We start from the raw sequence: 15,869 nt of genomic DNA on the forward strand, positions 1-15,869 counted from the left end.
AGAAGATCAGGGAGGAGAAGGGTAGGGGAAAGAAAATCAGGAGGACAAGGTTAGGGCAAAGAAGATCAGGGAGGAGAAGGTTGGGAAAAAGAGAAACAAACATGGAAGATTCAAAGCGACAAGGGATGCAGTCAAAGCATCCAGCGAACCCCTGTTGCAACTTCAATAAAATCTTCCCTTTGTATTCCAGCCTATTGCCTTTGGGGGACCTTGACTGTGGATTACCTTCCAGTAGTTTCATGGTTTCTTTACCCAGATTCCTTAAGTTCCAGGGAACAGGACCGTGCCCTGTATTTTGTATTTCCTCAGAATTCTGCTGTATACGTAGCAAAGACTTGAAAAAGAAAAAAAAATTGAAAAGCAAAAATAACTAAAGGTCTTCAGTGTTTCTGTACCCCTACAATCATGAGTTCCCCAACATTACTGTGAAATACAGGGAGCAGATAAAATTGACCTAAGTTTGCTAATATGGGCTTGAGGCCTCTGTAGGTAAAATGACTACTAAAATAAAAAAGAGGATGACAGCCCAGCCGCTCTGGAGGCTGAGACAGGAAGATCGTGAGTTGAAAGCCTGCCTCAGCAACTTGGAGAGGCACTAAGCAACTCTGTGAGACCCTGTCTCAAAATAATATAAATATGACACAAAATATGGCTGGGGATGTGACTTAGTGGTTGAGTGCCCCTGAGTTGAATTCCCTGTACCAGAAAAAAAAAAAAAGAAAAAGAAAAAAAAAAGAAAGAAAGAAACAAAGGATTACTGTACAAGAAAACAGGTCTTTCCTACCAAAGTCTCCTTTTGTTTCTCTTTCATCAGAACACATTAAGGGGTACTTTGCCATTTGCCCCGTAGTGTGAATGGGTTCATTGATCTTATTGGGTTGTTTTCAGTGTGGCATCTTAATACTTGTGTTCCAACGTAATGATCAGATCAGGGTAATTGGCATATATGTCACTCACACATGTATCACTCCTTTGTTTTGGGAACGTTCAAAACCCTATCAGGTTTCCCCCTTCCAGTACTGAGGATTGCACCCAGGGCATGGTACATACTCAGCAATTATTCTACCACTGAGATACACCCCCAATCAGGTATTTTGAAATATTTCATATTGTTGTCAATCACAGCGATCCTACCAGGCTGTGGAATCCTAAAAGTAAGTCATTTCTCTTATCCATTTCTCTTATCTCCCCATACCTATTAACCATCCTCTTGCCATGTTCCCTCCCCTATGCCCTTCCAGGGCTCTGGTAACCACTATTCTCTGTATTCTATCAATTTTATTTTATTTTAATTATTAAATTTAAAAAAAATGTAATTTTTTTTAAAAAAGGAGACCTTGTGTTTTGTTAACCTTATATGCATCCTGTTTAAATACCTATCAACTACACTCATAACATAAAAACATAAGGATGAAAAGCAGTAAAACCAAAACGGAGAAGAGCATTTGAATCAGGCTTTACAAGAAAATAGCATAGATCTCTTTTTGGCTCATGCTTACAGTACAGCTAGGTCCAGAGATGCAGGAAGCTCCTTGATGGAGTAAGCCACTGAGCAGATGACTCACCTGAAAGCGGCTGTGTTTTGCAAATACTTATCTGCCAGCACTGCTTTATTGCAACGGAGTCCTTGGGCTGGTTCTGAGCCTCCAACTGGACCTTCAGGACAGACACAGGCAGGATCTGGGCAGTGTCATGTAAGCAAGGGGCATAGGAGGAATGATGAATGTGGATACCGCCCAGAGCCAGCGACCTTGCTAGGTATGGAGGCAAGCTAGGCAGAAAGCGGGTGGCAGGAAGCTCTGAAAAAATTAGTTGAGGTAGGCGCAGTGTTCTAGGTGATTTTTCCTCTGGTGTTTGGAGACGTGTTAAAGTGCCTTAGAAAAGTCTACTCATTTGAAAGAGGACATCCTTGTTCCAGTTTTTAGAGGGAATGCTTTCCATTTTTCTCTGTTTAGGATGATGCTGACCTTGGGGTTTGCAGATATAGCTTTTATGAGGTTGAGGTCTGTTCCTTCTATTCCTAGTTTTTCTAGTGTTTTGAACATGAAGGGGTGCTGTATTTGTCAAATGCTGTTTCTGCCTCTATTGAGATGATCATATTATTCTTGTTTTTAAGTATATTGATGTGATGAATTATGTTTATTGATTTCTGTATGTGAACCCCACTTCATTGAGGCACACTATCTTTTTAATATGCTTTTGTATGCTATTTGCCGGAATTGTATTGAGAGTTTTTGTATCGATGTTCATCGTGGATATTGGTATGAAGTTCCCTTTCCTTGATGTGTGTTTGTATGGTTTTGGTATCAGGGTGATATCAGCTTCACAGGGTTCTCTCCTTTTCATATTCCATGAAACATTTAGAGCAGTATTGGTGTTAATTCTCCTTTGAAGGTCTTATAGAACTCGGCTGAGAATCGATCTGGTCCTGGACTTTCCTTGATTGGTAGGCCTTAGGTGTATTCCCACCACAAAAATCCAACAAAGAAAAGAAAATGTTAACTATTCTGAAGTGGTAGACGTGTTAGATGATTTGAGCTATTATTTCACAGCATTCACATATAGCAACACATCATGTTATGCAACTTAAGCGTAACTGACCACATGTATTTGGCAATAAATTTTGTCAAATAAAAGGGCAGTGACGATGGATTTCTTTCTTGAATGAGTAGAATTTTCTTTTTTAAAAAAATCGTTAAAATCTGTCTTAATTAGTTATACATGACAGCAGAATGCATTTATGCATTTTGATATATCGTAAATAAATAGGGTATAATTTCTCCTTTTTCTTCTGGTACACGTTGTCAGATCACATTGGTCATGCAGTCGTATGTGTACGTAAGGTAATAATGTCTGTTTCATTCTACTATTCTTCCTATGTCCATATCCCTCCCCTCCCTTCACTCGCTTCTACCTAATCTAAAGTAACTTTATTCTTCCCTAGCACCTTGGCCCTGATTGTGAATTAGCATCCACATATCAGAGAACGCATTCGGCCTATGGTTTTATGGGATTGGCTTATTTCGCTTAGCATGATGTTCTCCAACTCCGTCCATTTACCCAGAGATACCATAATTCCCTCCTTCTTTAAAACTGAGTGATATTCCATCAAATGTTACATACCACATTTTCTTTATCCAACCTAGGTTGGTTCCATAGTTTAGCTATTGTGAATTGAGCTTCTATAAATAAATCTTGGGCCTCCCAGGAATACCATAAGGCCGGTCTATTGCCCCCAGGGTTAGCATTTTCCAAGAAATCTATACACAATGGGGATGAGTCATCTCATGGCTGGTCTTAACAAGACAGGGCCATACACAATGGGGGTGAGTCATCACTGGTGTTGCAAGAAGGCAGCTTATCCAGCTTTTCCAGGTTCTCACAAGAGGGTGGAGAATTTCCTTGGGGGGGAGAGGGGTGACAATATGGCATAGGCCGCTCCCCTTCCCGACTTGTCTACCGAGTGTTCCAGGACAGGAGCACTTGGTGCGGGACCCAGAGGACCAGGCCAGGCATCAAAAGGGTCTAGGAGGCCATTGACCGCGTGATGCTTTAAGCCTTTCTCCTCCTGGGCAGTGAGAGGACTGACTCGTTGTGACCAAAGTCGCTCCTCACCAATGGCTTCCCAATACTGGTCTCATACTTAGTGTGAGATTGCCCCATCTTTTCGGGGAGACCCCTACCTCGAAACTCGCTTGGCTTGGCTTGGCGATACTCTCACTTTGGGTGAACAGACTTCTTAATGCCCCACGTTGGGCGCCAGATGTCGGGGTCTTTAGCCCCACCCCACCCCACCCGCTTCCCTCCTGACCTGCGGGAGAGATTGGGAGAGCACGCCCCGACCATGAGGAACCAAGAAAGGAAGGGCCGACTGACCGCCCCCCTCCCCCACCCAGCCCTCCCCCACGGGAGGACAATCAGACAAGCCAGGGAGACCAGTCAAAGCAGGATCTCAGTTTATTGAGAAAACACACAGCTAATACAAGGCACGGGAGCCAATCAGGATAAAGGTCAGCAGGGTGGGGAGAGTTCAGGTGTACGCCCATCTCGCAGGCCATAACGGGAGGACCCCCCACCCCCAGCTGTACAGAGGGCGGAAGGGTTCTGAGCCTATCCTAGAGGTCATCTGGTTTTTCCTCACAACCCAGGCAGCGCCTTCTGGATGATCCCCAGGCGCTTTCTTAGCCACAGGTGGCCCCAGGACCCACCCAGAAGTGGGCAGCAAGTTCGGTTTTTCCTCCTTTCTGATGCAACATGCCCCACATGTTACATCGTGCCCTACGTCTGTGTTTCCTTTTCATTGCCATCATTGTCAGAAATTCAGGGAAGTCAATGCCGTTACCACCAGCAGCTACTCCCTTAATCGCGTCCTGTAACTCGACTTCTGTGGGATTCCACCCAAGAGACCATCTCATGACACTTCCCAATTCCTTTGTTAGTATAGTATACTTCCATCCCCGTTCCTGTCAAATAGTGGGAAAGCTTCTTTGAAATCTGCAACCTGCCCTTCAGCTAGATGGTCAGCCACGCTGCAAGGATTACCAGTTTCTGAGACTCAACCACATAAATACTGGGCTCATTCGCTCCACTCAGATCCCACACTTTTAAAATGTCACATAGCATGAATAGAATTTTAAACGTCCGAAGATATCAAACATGTTTACATTTATTTTGGTTTAATTATTATAAGTTGTATTTATTTTGTTTCCATTTTACTTTATTTTTAATCATATAAAAAAATATATATATATATATATATATATATTTTCAATTGGCACATAGGCTTGAATTTTAGGCATTTATTGAAAACTTGCGCTTGCCATGTAAATGGATTAGACCCCTTAGCCGGCACACCAACTTCCCACACAAAGCCGTCCACTGAACCAAGAGGCCCAGCAGTCTTTGGAGAAGCTGCAGCCTGACCCGTCTTCTCCACCATCGCCCAGGAAGGATGAGAAAAGGCAAGTGGCGAGCTGACTCACAAACCCATGCTTGGGCCGGTGCTTTCCTCTTCTTCATCTTTTATTCCCATGAGTCCCAGGCCAGAGAGGGATCCATGAGGGCTAGTGGTTCCTGGCAGGAGGATGACGCAAAGGGTACCCGGGCTCAGGCTTCGGTAGAGCCTTCCAATCCTGCGGCCCCAACGCCGGGCTGCACTCTTTGCGTTTTCCACCTTTAAATTCTGCACGGTCTCCCGCTCCGAGGGAGGAGGTCTCACTCTCAGACCTGCGGGCCTTCTTGATTCAGGTGGTGGGCTCCTAAGCCACGCGTGCAGGTGCCTGGGGGTTAGGGCCTGCCTGCCTTTCAGCTTCCAGTCCTTGCCTGTGAGGACATGGAGGGCCCTCTGGGCATTGCCAAAAGTTTTGAATTTCAGGAAACAGTATTTTTCCTGTCTTCCGCTTTGAGCATCTGGAGGCACGATCACAGCTTCCAGGCCACCAAAGAGGCTCGGCAGTTCCTGAATATGTCCTACGAAATCTTTACCTACTCCAGACAGATAAATGGTTCCTCGGTTCTCAGAATCTCGTTCCAGCTCCTTAACGAGCGTGTCACAATCGAGAGTGAGTTCTGTCACCGGTCTCTGTACCTTTATGTATACACCTTCCACAAGAAGGCCATTCAAGCACTCGATGGCCAGCTGGGCAGCTTCCAGGACTTCATACTCTATAGAGAGATGAGGCTGATGCGTTTCCAGAACAGCAGTCATTGTACGAACTGGGCCAAAGCTCCTAAACAGCCTCTTCAGAGCACTTAGGTCCCAATCTTTGCTCAATGGCCCAGCATAGATAGTGGACATCTCTGTCCACTTGATCCGCATCCTTCGGTTCACTTCCTCAGTGAGGAGAGGTGAAAAAGGCTCCAAAGAGAACCGAATAACGCTGAAGGGGTACAGGCGCACTTGCCTTCTGGCCTGCTCAAAGACCTCTCTGTTGGAAAGGCACTTAATAGTCTCACAATCTTCAGGAGACGGGAGTTCAATATCGTCTGTCTCTCGGGATACAAAAAGGAGCTTGTGATGCCCCGGATCGAAAGATCTTAAAGCACCTCTGTAGGTGTACTGGAACTTTTCTCTGACGTTTCTTGGGTCTTGGGCTCTCCACAGCGCCTCCAGATTGAGTTCTGCGACCTTCTTTGGGCCATACTTGAGGAAATACTGAGCCAACTCAAGGGTCGCGGCAGCGTCCTCTGTGGGATCATGACCGTCCCTTTCCGAACGTTGAATGTCCTTCCCCAATACAGCTTTGGCTAAGAACTTGAGCTTGAATCTTCTGCCCCGCTCTCTGGCATAAAGCAACGAGGTGTCGATAACATATGGATGGATCACGTTCAATGCTCGGAGATCCACGTCTAGGGAATGACCTACCAACACCGCATCAGGAGGAAGCAGTGCTTCTAACCGCCTCTGAACGTCTTTCAGTTTCGTCGTCACCGGCTTAAGCATCTCCTCCGTGATCCCCGAATAGCAGGTGGCGTAGTCCACAATCTCCTCATCGGGTTTCACCAACTCATCCATGAGACACGAGCCTCCTTCGGCAACCAGTGAGATGCGGGTTAGTTCTCTCCCCTTGGACGTGATGCACATTTCTCCGTCCAGCCCAAAGAGAGGGCTGTTCTCTGTGACAGACGCATCACATCTGGTAGTTACAAAGTTCTCACAGTCGGGAGAACCTTGTAACGGGAAGTCAAATGTTCTCATTTCCTCCTCTGTCAGAAGGCATCGCAGCAAGCCCACCTTCTGAGAGCCATACTTTTGAATGACCGGGTCATTCTGCAGGTCGACCTTGGGTTTTGTACCGGCAGATGGTACAGATCCTCCCATGGTCTTAGGCAGATATCCAGCCGTTTGGTTTGGTAGCCCGATAACATCAGCTAGAAAAGTAGGTGATGGAGGAGGCAAGCGGAATTTGTGTCTGAAGGCTTTTCGGAGAAATCCAAACTCCAAATAGAACTTGTAGAAGTGGAGTTGACTCATCCCTTGAAGGATGACAACCACTGTTCTGCTCAGTTGCTTTCCGTACAGAAGCTGGCACCACCTGGGTCTCTCAATAACGGGTGCAGCCAGAACTGCGTACCTGAGCAGCTCACATAGCTGTTCGTGGGTTACTTCACAGTTTTCAGCCGTTACGATGCCAGACAACCGGGCTCTCCTGGGCTCGGGATGCCTGTCCACGAGATCCAAACGGGGTATACTTGCCTCGGGCGTCCCCATCAGCCAGTCAGAGACCCGTCTCCTCTGGCTGTTCAGCCTCCCGGTCTTCTCCTTCTCGGGCTCCATGATCCCGTACTTGAGTCCTTGTTGTGGGACGCTGTCCTTGGTGTAGAAAGCTGTCCCTGGCATAGAAAGCTGTCCTTGCCTTGATGCCAATCCAGCGAGAGAAAACGTTCTTGAGAAGGAAAAAGGATGGCTTATTGCTTGGCCAGCGAAGGAGAAACGATGGTTCTCACATCAGCAGGAGTAGAGGGTTTTTATACAGGTGATTCAGAGAAAGTGAGATCAGGGAGGAGAGATCAGGAAGGAAAAGATTAGGGAAAAGAGAACCCAGAGGAGGAGACCAGGGAGGGGGAAAAGAACAGGGAGGAGAAGTTTAGGGAAAAGAAAAACAGAAGATCAGGGAGGAGAAGGGTAGGGGAAAGAAAATCAGGAGGACAAGGTTAGGGCAAAGAAGATCAGGGAGGAGAAGGTTGGGAAAAAGAGAAACAAACATGGAAGTTTCAAAGCGACAAGGGATGCAGTCAAAGCATCCAGCGAACCCCTGTTGCAACTTCAATAAAATCTTCCCTTTGTATTCCAGCCTATTGCCTTTGGGGGACCTTGACTGTGGATTACCTTCCAGTAGTTTCATGGTTTCTTTACCCAGATTCCTTAAGTTCCAGGGAACAGGACCGTGCCCTGTATTTTGTATTTCCTCAGAATTCTGCTGTATACGTAGCAAAGACTTGAAAAAGAAAAAAAAAATTGAAAAGCAAAAATAACTAAAGGTCTTCAGTGTTTCTGTACCCCTACAATCATGAGTTCCCCAACGTTACTGTGAAATACAGGGAGCAGATAAAATTGACCTAAGTTTGCTAATATGGGCTTGAGGCCTCTGTAGGTAAAATGACTACTAAAATAAAAAAGAGGATGACAGCCCAGCAGCTCTGGAGGCTGAGACAGGAGGATCGTGATTTCAAAGCCTGCCTCAGCAACTTAGAGAGGCACTAAGCAACTCTGTGAGACCCTGTCTCAAAATAAAATATATATATATAAAATACAGAATATGGCTGGGGATGTGACTTAGTGGTTGGTTGAGTGCCCCTGTGTTCGATTCCCTGTACCAAAAAAAAAAAAAAAAAAAAAAAGGATTACCGTATAAGAACCAAGGACTTTCCTCCCAAAGTCTAGTTTCTCTTTCATCAGAACACATTAAGGGGTACTTTGCCATTTGCCCCGTAGTGTGAATGGGTTCATTGATCTTATTGGGTTGTTTTCAGTGTGGCATCTTAATACTTGTGTTCCAACGTAATGATCAGATCAGGGTAATTGGCATATATGTCACTCACACATGTATCACTCCTTTGTTTTGGGAACGTTCAAAACCCTATCAGGTTTCCCCCTTCCAGTACTGAGGATTGCACCCAGGGCATGGTACATACTCAGCAATTATTCTACCACTGAGATACACCCCCCAATCAGGTATTTTGAAATATTTCATATTATTGTCAATCACAGCGATCCTACCAGGCTGTGGAATCCTAAAAGTAAGTCATTTCTCTTATCCAAGGGCACTCCCCATACCTATTAACCATCCTCTTGCCATGTTCCCTCCCCTATGCCCTTCCAGGGCTCTGGTAACCACTATTCTCTGTATTCTATCAATTTTATTTTATTTTAATTATTAAATTTAAAAAAATGTAATTTTTTTTTAAAAAAGGAGACCTTGTTTTTTGTTAACCTTATATGCATCCTGTTTAAATACCTATCAACTACACTCATAACATAAAAACATAAGGATGAAAAGCAGTAAAACCAAAACGGAGAAGAGCATTTGAATCAGGCTTTACAAGAAAATAGCATAGATCTCTTTTTGGCTCATGCTTACAGTACAGCTAGGTCCAGAGATGCAGGAAGCTCCTTGATGGAGTAAGCCACTGAGCAGATGACTCACCTGAAAGCGGCTGTGTTTTGCAAATACTTATCTGCCAGCACTGCTTTATTGCAACGGAGTCCTTGGGCTGGTTCTGAGCCTCTAACTGGACCTTCAGGACAGACACAGGCAGGATCTGGGCAGTGTCATGTGAGCAAGGGGCATAGGAGGAATGATGAATGTGGATACCGCCCAGAGCCAGCGACCTTGCTAGGTATGGAGGCAAGCTAGGCAGAAAGCGGGTGGCAGGAAGCTCTGAAAAAATTAGTTGAGGTAGGCGCAGTGTTCTAAGTGATTTTTCCTCTGGTGTTTGGAGACATGTTAAAGTGCCTTAGAAAAGTCTACTCATTTGAAAGAGGACATCCTTGTTCCAGTTTTTAGGGGGAATGCTTTCCATTTTTCTCTGTTTAGGATGATGCTGACCTTGGGGTTTGCAGATATAGCTTTTATGAGGTTGAGGTCTGTTCCTTCTATTCCTAGTTTTTCCAGTGTTTTGAACATGAAGGGGTGCTGTATTTGTCAAATGCTGTTTCTGCCTCTATTGAGATGATCATATTATTCTTGTTTTTAAGTATATTGATGTGATGAATTATGTTTATTGATTTCTGTATGTGAACCCCACTTCATTGAGGCACACTATCTTTTTAATATGCTTTTGTATGCTATTTGCCGGAATTGTATTGAGAGTTTTTGTATCGATGTTCATCGTGGATATTGGTATGAAGTTCCCTTTCCTTGATGTGTGTTTGTATGGTTTTGGTATCAGGGTGATATCAGCTTCACAGGGTTCTCTCCTTTTCATATTCCATGAAACATTTAGAGCAGTATTGGTGTTAATTCTCCTTTGAAGGTCTTATAGAACTCGGCTGAGAATCGATCTGGTCCTGGACTTTCCTTGATTGGTAGGCCTTAGGTGTATTCCCACCACAAAAATCCAACAAAGAAAAGAAAATGTTAACTATTCTGAAGTGATAGACGTGTTAGATGATTTGAGCTATTATTTCACAGCATTCACATATAGCAACACATCATGTTATGCAACTTAAGCGTAACTGACCACATGTATTTGGCAATAAATTTTGTCAAATAAAAGGGCAGTGACGATGGATTTCTTTCTTGAATGAGTAGAATTTTCTTTTTTAAAAAAATCGTTAAAATCTGTCTTAATTAGTTATACATGACAGCAGAATGCATTTATGCATTTTGATATATCGTAAATAAATAGGGTATAATTTCTCCTTTTTCTTCTGGTACACGTTGTCAGATCACATTGGTCATGCAGTCGTATGTGTACGTAAGGTAATAATGTCTGTTTCATTCTACTATTCTTCCTATGTCCATATCCCTCCCCTCCCTTCACTCGCTTCTACCTAATCTAAAGTAACTTTATTCTTCCCTAGCACCTTGGCCCTGATTGTGAATTAGCATCCACATATCAGAGAACGCATTCGGCCTATGGTTTTATGGGATTGGCTTATTTCGCTTAGCATGATGTTCTCCAACTCCGTCCATTTACCCAGAGATACCATAATTCCCTCCTTCTTTAAAACTGAGTGATATTCCATCAAATGTTACATACCACATTTTCTTTATCCAACCTAGGTTGGTTCCATAGTTTAGCTATTGTGAATTGAGCTTCTATAAATAAATCTTGGGCCTCCCGGGAATACCATAAGGCCGGTCTATTGCCCCCAGGGTTAGCATTTTCCAAGAAATCTATACACAATGGGGATGAGTCATCTCATGGCTGGTCTTAACAAGACAGGGCCATACACAATGGGGGTGAGTCATCACTGGTGTTGCAAGAAGGCAGCTTATCCAGCTTTTCCAGGTTCTCACAAGAGGGTGGAGAATTTCCTTGGGGGGGAGAGGGGTGACAATATGGCATAGGCCGCTCCCCTTCCCGACTTGTCTACCGAGTGTTCCAGGACAGGAGCACTTGGTGCGGGACCCAGAGGACCAGGCCAGGCATCAAAAGGGTCTAGGAGGCCATTGACCGCGTGATGCTTTAAGCCTTTCTCCTCCTGGGCAGTGAGAGGACTGACTCGTTGTGACCAAAGTCGCTCCTCACCAATGGCTTCCCAATACTGGTCTCATACTTAGTGTGAGATTGCCCCATCTTTTCGGGGAGACCCCTACCTCGAAACTCGCTTGGCTTGGCTTGGCAATACTCTCACTTTGGGTGAACAGACTTCTTAATGCCCCACGTTGGGTGCCAGATGTCGGGGTCTTTAGCCCCACCCCACCCCACCCGCTTCCCTCCTGACCTGCGGGAGAGATTGGGAGAGCACGCCCCGACCATGAGGAACCAAGAAAGGAAGGGCCGACTGACCGCCCCCCTCCCCCACCCAGCCCTCCCCCACGGGAGGACAATCAGACAAGCCAGGGAGACCAGTCAAAGCAGGATCTCAGTTTATTGAGAAAACACACAGCTAATACAAGGCACGGGAGCCAATCAGGATAAAGGTCAGCAGGGTGGGGAGAGTTCAGGTGTACGCCCATCTCGCAGGCCATAACGGGAGGACCCCCCACCCCCAGCTGTACAGAGGGCGGAAGGGTTCTGAGCCTATCCTAGAGGTCATCTGGTTTTTCCTCACAACCCAGGCAGCGCCTTCTGGATGATCCCCAGGCGCTTTCTTAGCCACAGGTGGCCCCAGGACCCACCCAGAAGTGGGCAGCAAGTTTGGTTTTTCCTCCTTTCTGATGCAACATGCCCCACATGTTACATCGTGCCCTACGTCTGTGTTTCCTTTTCATTGCCATCATTGTCAGAAATTCAGGGAAGTCAATTTTGCCGTTACCACCAGCAGCTACTCCCTTAATCGTGTCCTGTAACTCGACTTCTGTGGGATTCCACCCAAGAGACCATCTCATGACACTTCCCAATTCCTTTGTTAGTATAGTATACTTCCATCCCCGTTCCTGTCAAATAGTGGGAAAGCTTCTTTGAAATCTGCAACCTGCCCTTCAGCTAGATGGTCAGCCACGCTGCAAGGATTACCAGTTTCTGAGACTCAACCACATAAATACTGGGCTCATTCGCTCCACTCAGATCCCACACTTTTAAAATGTCACATAGCATGAATAGAATTTTAAACGTCCGAAGATATCAAACATGTTTACATTTATTTTGGTTTAATTATTATAAGTTGTATTTATTTTGTTTCCATTTTACTTTATTTTTAATCATATAAAAAAAAAATATATATATATATATATATATATATATATATATTTTCAATTGGCACATAGGCTTGAATTTTAGGCATTTATTGAAAACTTGCGCTTGCCATGTAAATGGATTAGACCCCTTAGCCGGCACACCAACTTCCCACACAAAGCCGTCCACTGAACCAAGAGGCCCAGCAGTCTTTGGAGAAGCTGCAGCCTGAGCCGTCTTCTCCACCATCGCCCAGGAAGGATGAGAAAAGGCAAGTGGCGAGCTGACTCACAAACCCATGCTTGGGCCGGTGCTTTCCTCTTCTTCATCTTTTATTCCCATGAGTCCCAGGCCAGAGAGGGATCCATGAGGGCTAGTGGTTCCTGGCAGGAGGATGACGCAAAGGGTACCCGGGCTCAGGCTTCGGTAGAGCCTTCCAATCCTGCGGCCCCAACGCCGGGCTGCACTCTTTGCGTTTTCCACCTTTAAATTCTGCACGGTCTCCCGCTCCGAGGGAGGAGGTCTCACTCTCAGACCTGCGGGCCTTCTTGATTCAGGTGGTGGGCTCCTAAGCCACGCGTGCAGGTGCCTGGGGGTTAGGGCCTGCCTGCCTTTCAGCTTCCAGTCCTTGCCTGTGAGGACATGGAGGGCCCTCTGGGCATTGCCAAAAGTTTTGAATTTCAGGAAACAGTATTTTTCCTGTCTTCCGCTTTGAGCATCTGGAGGCACGATCACAGCTTCCAGGCCACCAAAGAGGCTCGGCAGTTCCTGAATATGTCCTACGAAATCTTTACCTACTCCAGACAGATAAATGGTTCCTCGGTTCTCAGAATCTCGTTCCAGCTCCTTAACGAGCGTGTCACAATCGAGAGTGAGTTCTGTCACCGGTCTCTGTACCTTTATGTATACACCTTCCACAAGAAGGCCATTCAAGCACTCGATGGCCAGCTGGGCAGCTTCCAGGACTTCATACTCTATAGAGAGATGAGGCTGATGCGTTTCCAGAACAGCAGTCATTGTACGAACTGGGCCAAAGCTCCTAAACAGCCTCTTCAGAGCACTTAGGTCCCAATCTTTGCTCAATGGCCCAGCATAGATAGTGGACATCTCTGTCCACTTGATCCGCATCCTTCGGTTCACTTCCTCAGTGAGGAGAGGTGAAAAAGGCTCCAAAGAGAACCGAATAACGCTGAAGGGGTACAGGCGCACTTGCCTTCTGGCCTGCTCAAAGACCTCTCTGTTGGAAAGGCACTTAATAGTCTCACAATCTTCAGGAGACGGGAGTTCAATATCGTCTGTCTCTCGGGATACAAAAAGGAGCTTGTGATGCCCCGGATCGAAAGATCTTAAAGCACCTCTGTAGGTGTACTGGAACTTTTCTCTGACGTTTCTTGGGTCTTGGGCTCTCCACAGCGCCTCCAGATTGAGTTCTGCGACCTTCTTTGGGCCATACTTGAGGAAATACTGAGCCAACTCAAGGGTCGCGGCAGCGTCCTCTGTGGGATCATGACCGTCCCTTTCCGAACGTTGAATGTCCTTCCCCAATACAGCTTTGGCTAAGAACTTGAGCTTGAATCTTCTGCCCCGCTCTCTGGCATAAAGCAACGAGGTGTCGATAACATATGGATGGATCACGTTCAATGCTCGGAGATCCACGTCTAGGGAATGACCTACCAACACCGCATCAGGAGGAAGCAGTGCTTCTAACCGCCTCTGAACGTCTTTCAGTTTCGTCGTCACCGGCTTAAGCATCTCCTCCGTGATCCCCGAATAGCAGGTGGCGTAGTCCACAATCTCCTCATCGGGTTTCACCAACTCATCCATGAGACACGAGCCTCCTTCGGCAACCAGTGAGATGCGGGTTAGTTCTCTCCCCTTGGACGTGATGCACATTTCTCCGTCCAGCCCAAAGAGAGGGCTGTTCTCTGTGACAGACGCATCACATCTGGTAGTTACAAAGTTCTCACAGTCGGGAGAACCTTGTAACGGGAAGTCAAATGTTCTCATTTCCTCCTCTGTCAGAAGGCATCGCAGCAAGCCCACCTTCTGAGAGCCATACTTTTGAATGACCGGGTCATTCTGCAGGTCGACCTTGGGTTTTGTACCGGCAGATGGTACAGATCCTCCCATGGTCTTAGGCAGATATCCAGCCGTTTGGTTTGGTAGCCCGATAACATCAGCTAGAAAAGTAGGTGATGGAGGAGGCAAGCGGAATTTGTGTCTGAAGGCTTTTCGGAGAAATCCAAACTCCAAATAGAACTTGTAGAAGTGGAGTTGACTCATCCCTTGAAGGATGACAACCACTGTTCTGCTCAGTTGCTTTCCGTACAGAAGCTGGCACCACCTGGGTCTCTCAATAACGGGTGCAGCCAGAACTGCGTACCTGAGCAGCTCACATAGCTGTTCGTGGGTTACTTCACAGTTTTCAGCCGTTACGATGCCAGACAACCGGGCTCTCCTGGGCTCGGGATGCCTGTCCACGAGATCCAAACGGGGTATACTTGCCTCGGGCGTCCCCATCAGCCAGTCGGAGACCCGTCTCCTCTGGCTGTTCAGCCTCCCGGTCTTCTCCTTCTCGGGCTCCATGATCCCGTACTTGAGTCCTTGTTGTGGGACGCTGTCCTTGGTGTAGAAAGCTGTCCCTGGCATAGAAAGCTGTCCTTGCCTTGATGCCAATCCAGCGAGAGAAAACGTTCTTGAGAAGGAAAAAGGATGGCTTATTGCTTGGCCAGCGAAGGAGAAACGATGGTTCTCACATCAGCAGGAGTAGAGGGTTTTTATACAGGTGATTCAGAGAAAGTGAGATCAGGGAGGAGAGATCAGGAAGGAAAAGATTAGGGAAAAGAGAACCCAGAGGAGGAGACCAGGGAGGGGGAAAAGAACAGGGAGGAGCAGTTTAGGGAAAAGAAAAACAGAAGATCAGGGAGGAGAAGGGTAGGGGAAAGAAAATCAGGAGGACAAGGTTAGGGCAAAGAAGATCAGGGAGGAGAAGGTTGGGAAAAAGAGAAACAAACATGGAAGATTCAAAGCGACAAGGGATGCAGTCAAAGCATCCAGCGAACCCCTGTTGCAACTTCAATAAAATCTTCCCTTTGTATTCCAGCCTATTGCCTTTGGGGGACCTTGACTGTGGATTACCTTCCAGTAGTTTCATGGTTTCTTTACCCAGATTCCTTAAGTTCCAGGGAACAGGACCGTGCCCTGTATTTTGTATTTCCTCAGAATTCTGCTGTATACGTAGCAAAGACTTGAAAAAGAAAAAAAAATTGAAAAGCAAAAATAACTAAAGGTCTTCAGTGTTTCTGTACCCCTACAATCATGAGTTCCCCAACATTACTGTGAAATACAGGGAGCAGATAAAATTGACCTAAGTTTGCTAATATGGGCTTGAGGCCTCTGTAGGTAAAATGACTACTAAAATAAAAAAGAGGATGACAGCCCAGCCGCTCTGGAGGCTGAGACAGGAAGATCGTGAGTTGAAAGCCTGCCTCAGCAACTTGGAGAGGCACTAAGCAACTCTGTGAGACCCTGTCTCAAAATAATATAAATATGACACAAAATATGGCTGGGGATGTGACTTAGTG

General features: G+C 46.1%; 2 protein-coding genes across 2 annotated transcripts; both read right to left on the reverse strand.

The window, feature by feature from the left end:
• Window positions 1-4,978: 4,978 nt before the first annotated feature.
• On the reverse strand, window positions 4,979-7,276 carry LOC308634360 (RNA exonuclease 5-like; the record flags this gene model as incomplete). The annotated part of the gene is made up of 1 exon (XM_081268200.1): window positions 4,979-7,276. One exon carries the CDS (start codon window positions 7,274-7,276, stop codon window positions 4,979-4,981), a length of 2,298 nt encoding a protein of 765 aa, XP_081124326.1.
• A 5,297-nt stretch (window positions 7,277-12,573) lies between these two features.
• On the reverse strand, window positions 12,574-14,871 carry LOC308634455 (RNA exonuclease 5-like; the record flags this gene model as incomplete). Its single annotated transcript, XM_081268270.1, has 1 exon — window positions 12,574-14,871. The coding sequence occupies one exon, from the start codon at window positions 14,869-14,871 to the stop codon at window positions 12,574-12,576; it is 2,298 nt and encodes a 765-aa protein (XP_081124396.1).
• Window positions 14,872-15,869: the final 998 nt, after the last annotated feature.

Source organism: Spermophilus citellus (assembly GCF_964194105.1).
Source record: "Spermophilus citellus genome assembly, chromosome: 15".
Taxonomy (NCBI): Eukaryota; Metazoa; Chordata; class Mammalia; order Rodentia; family Sciuridae; genus Spermophilus; species Spermophilus citellus.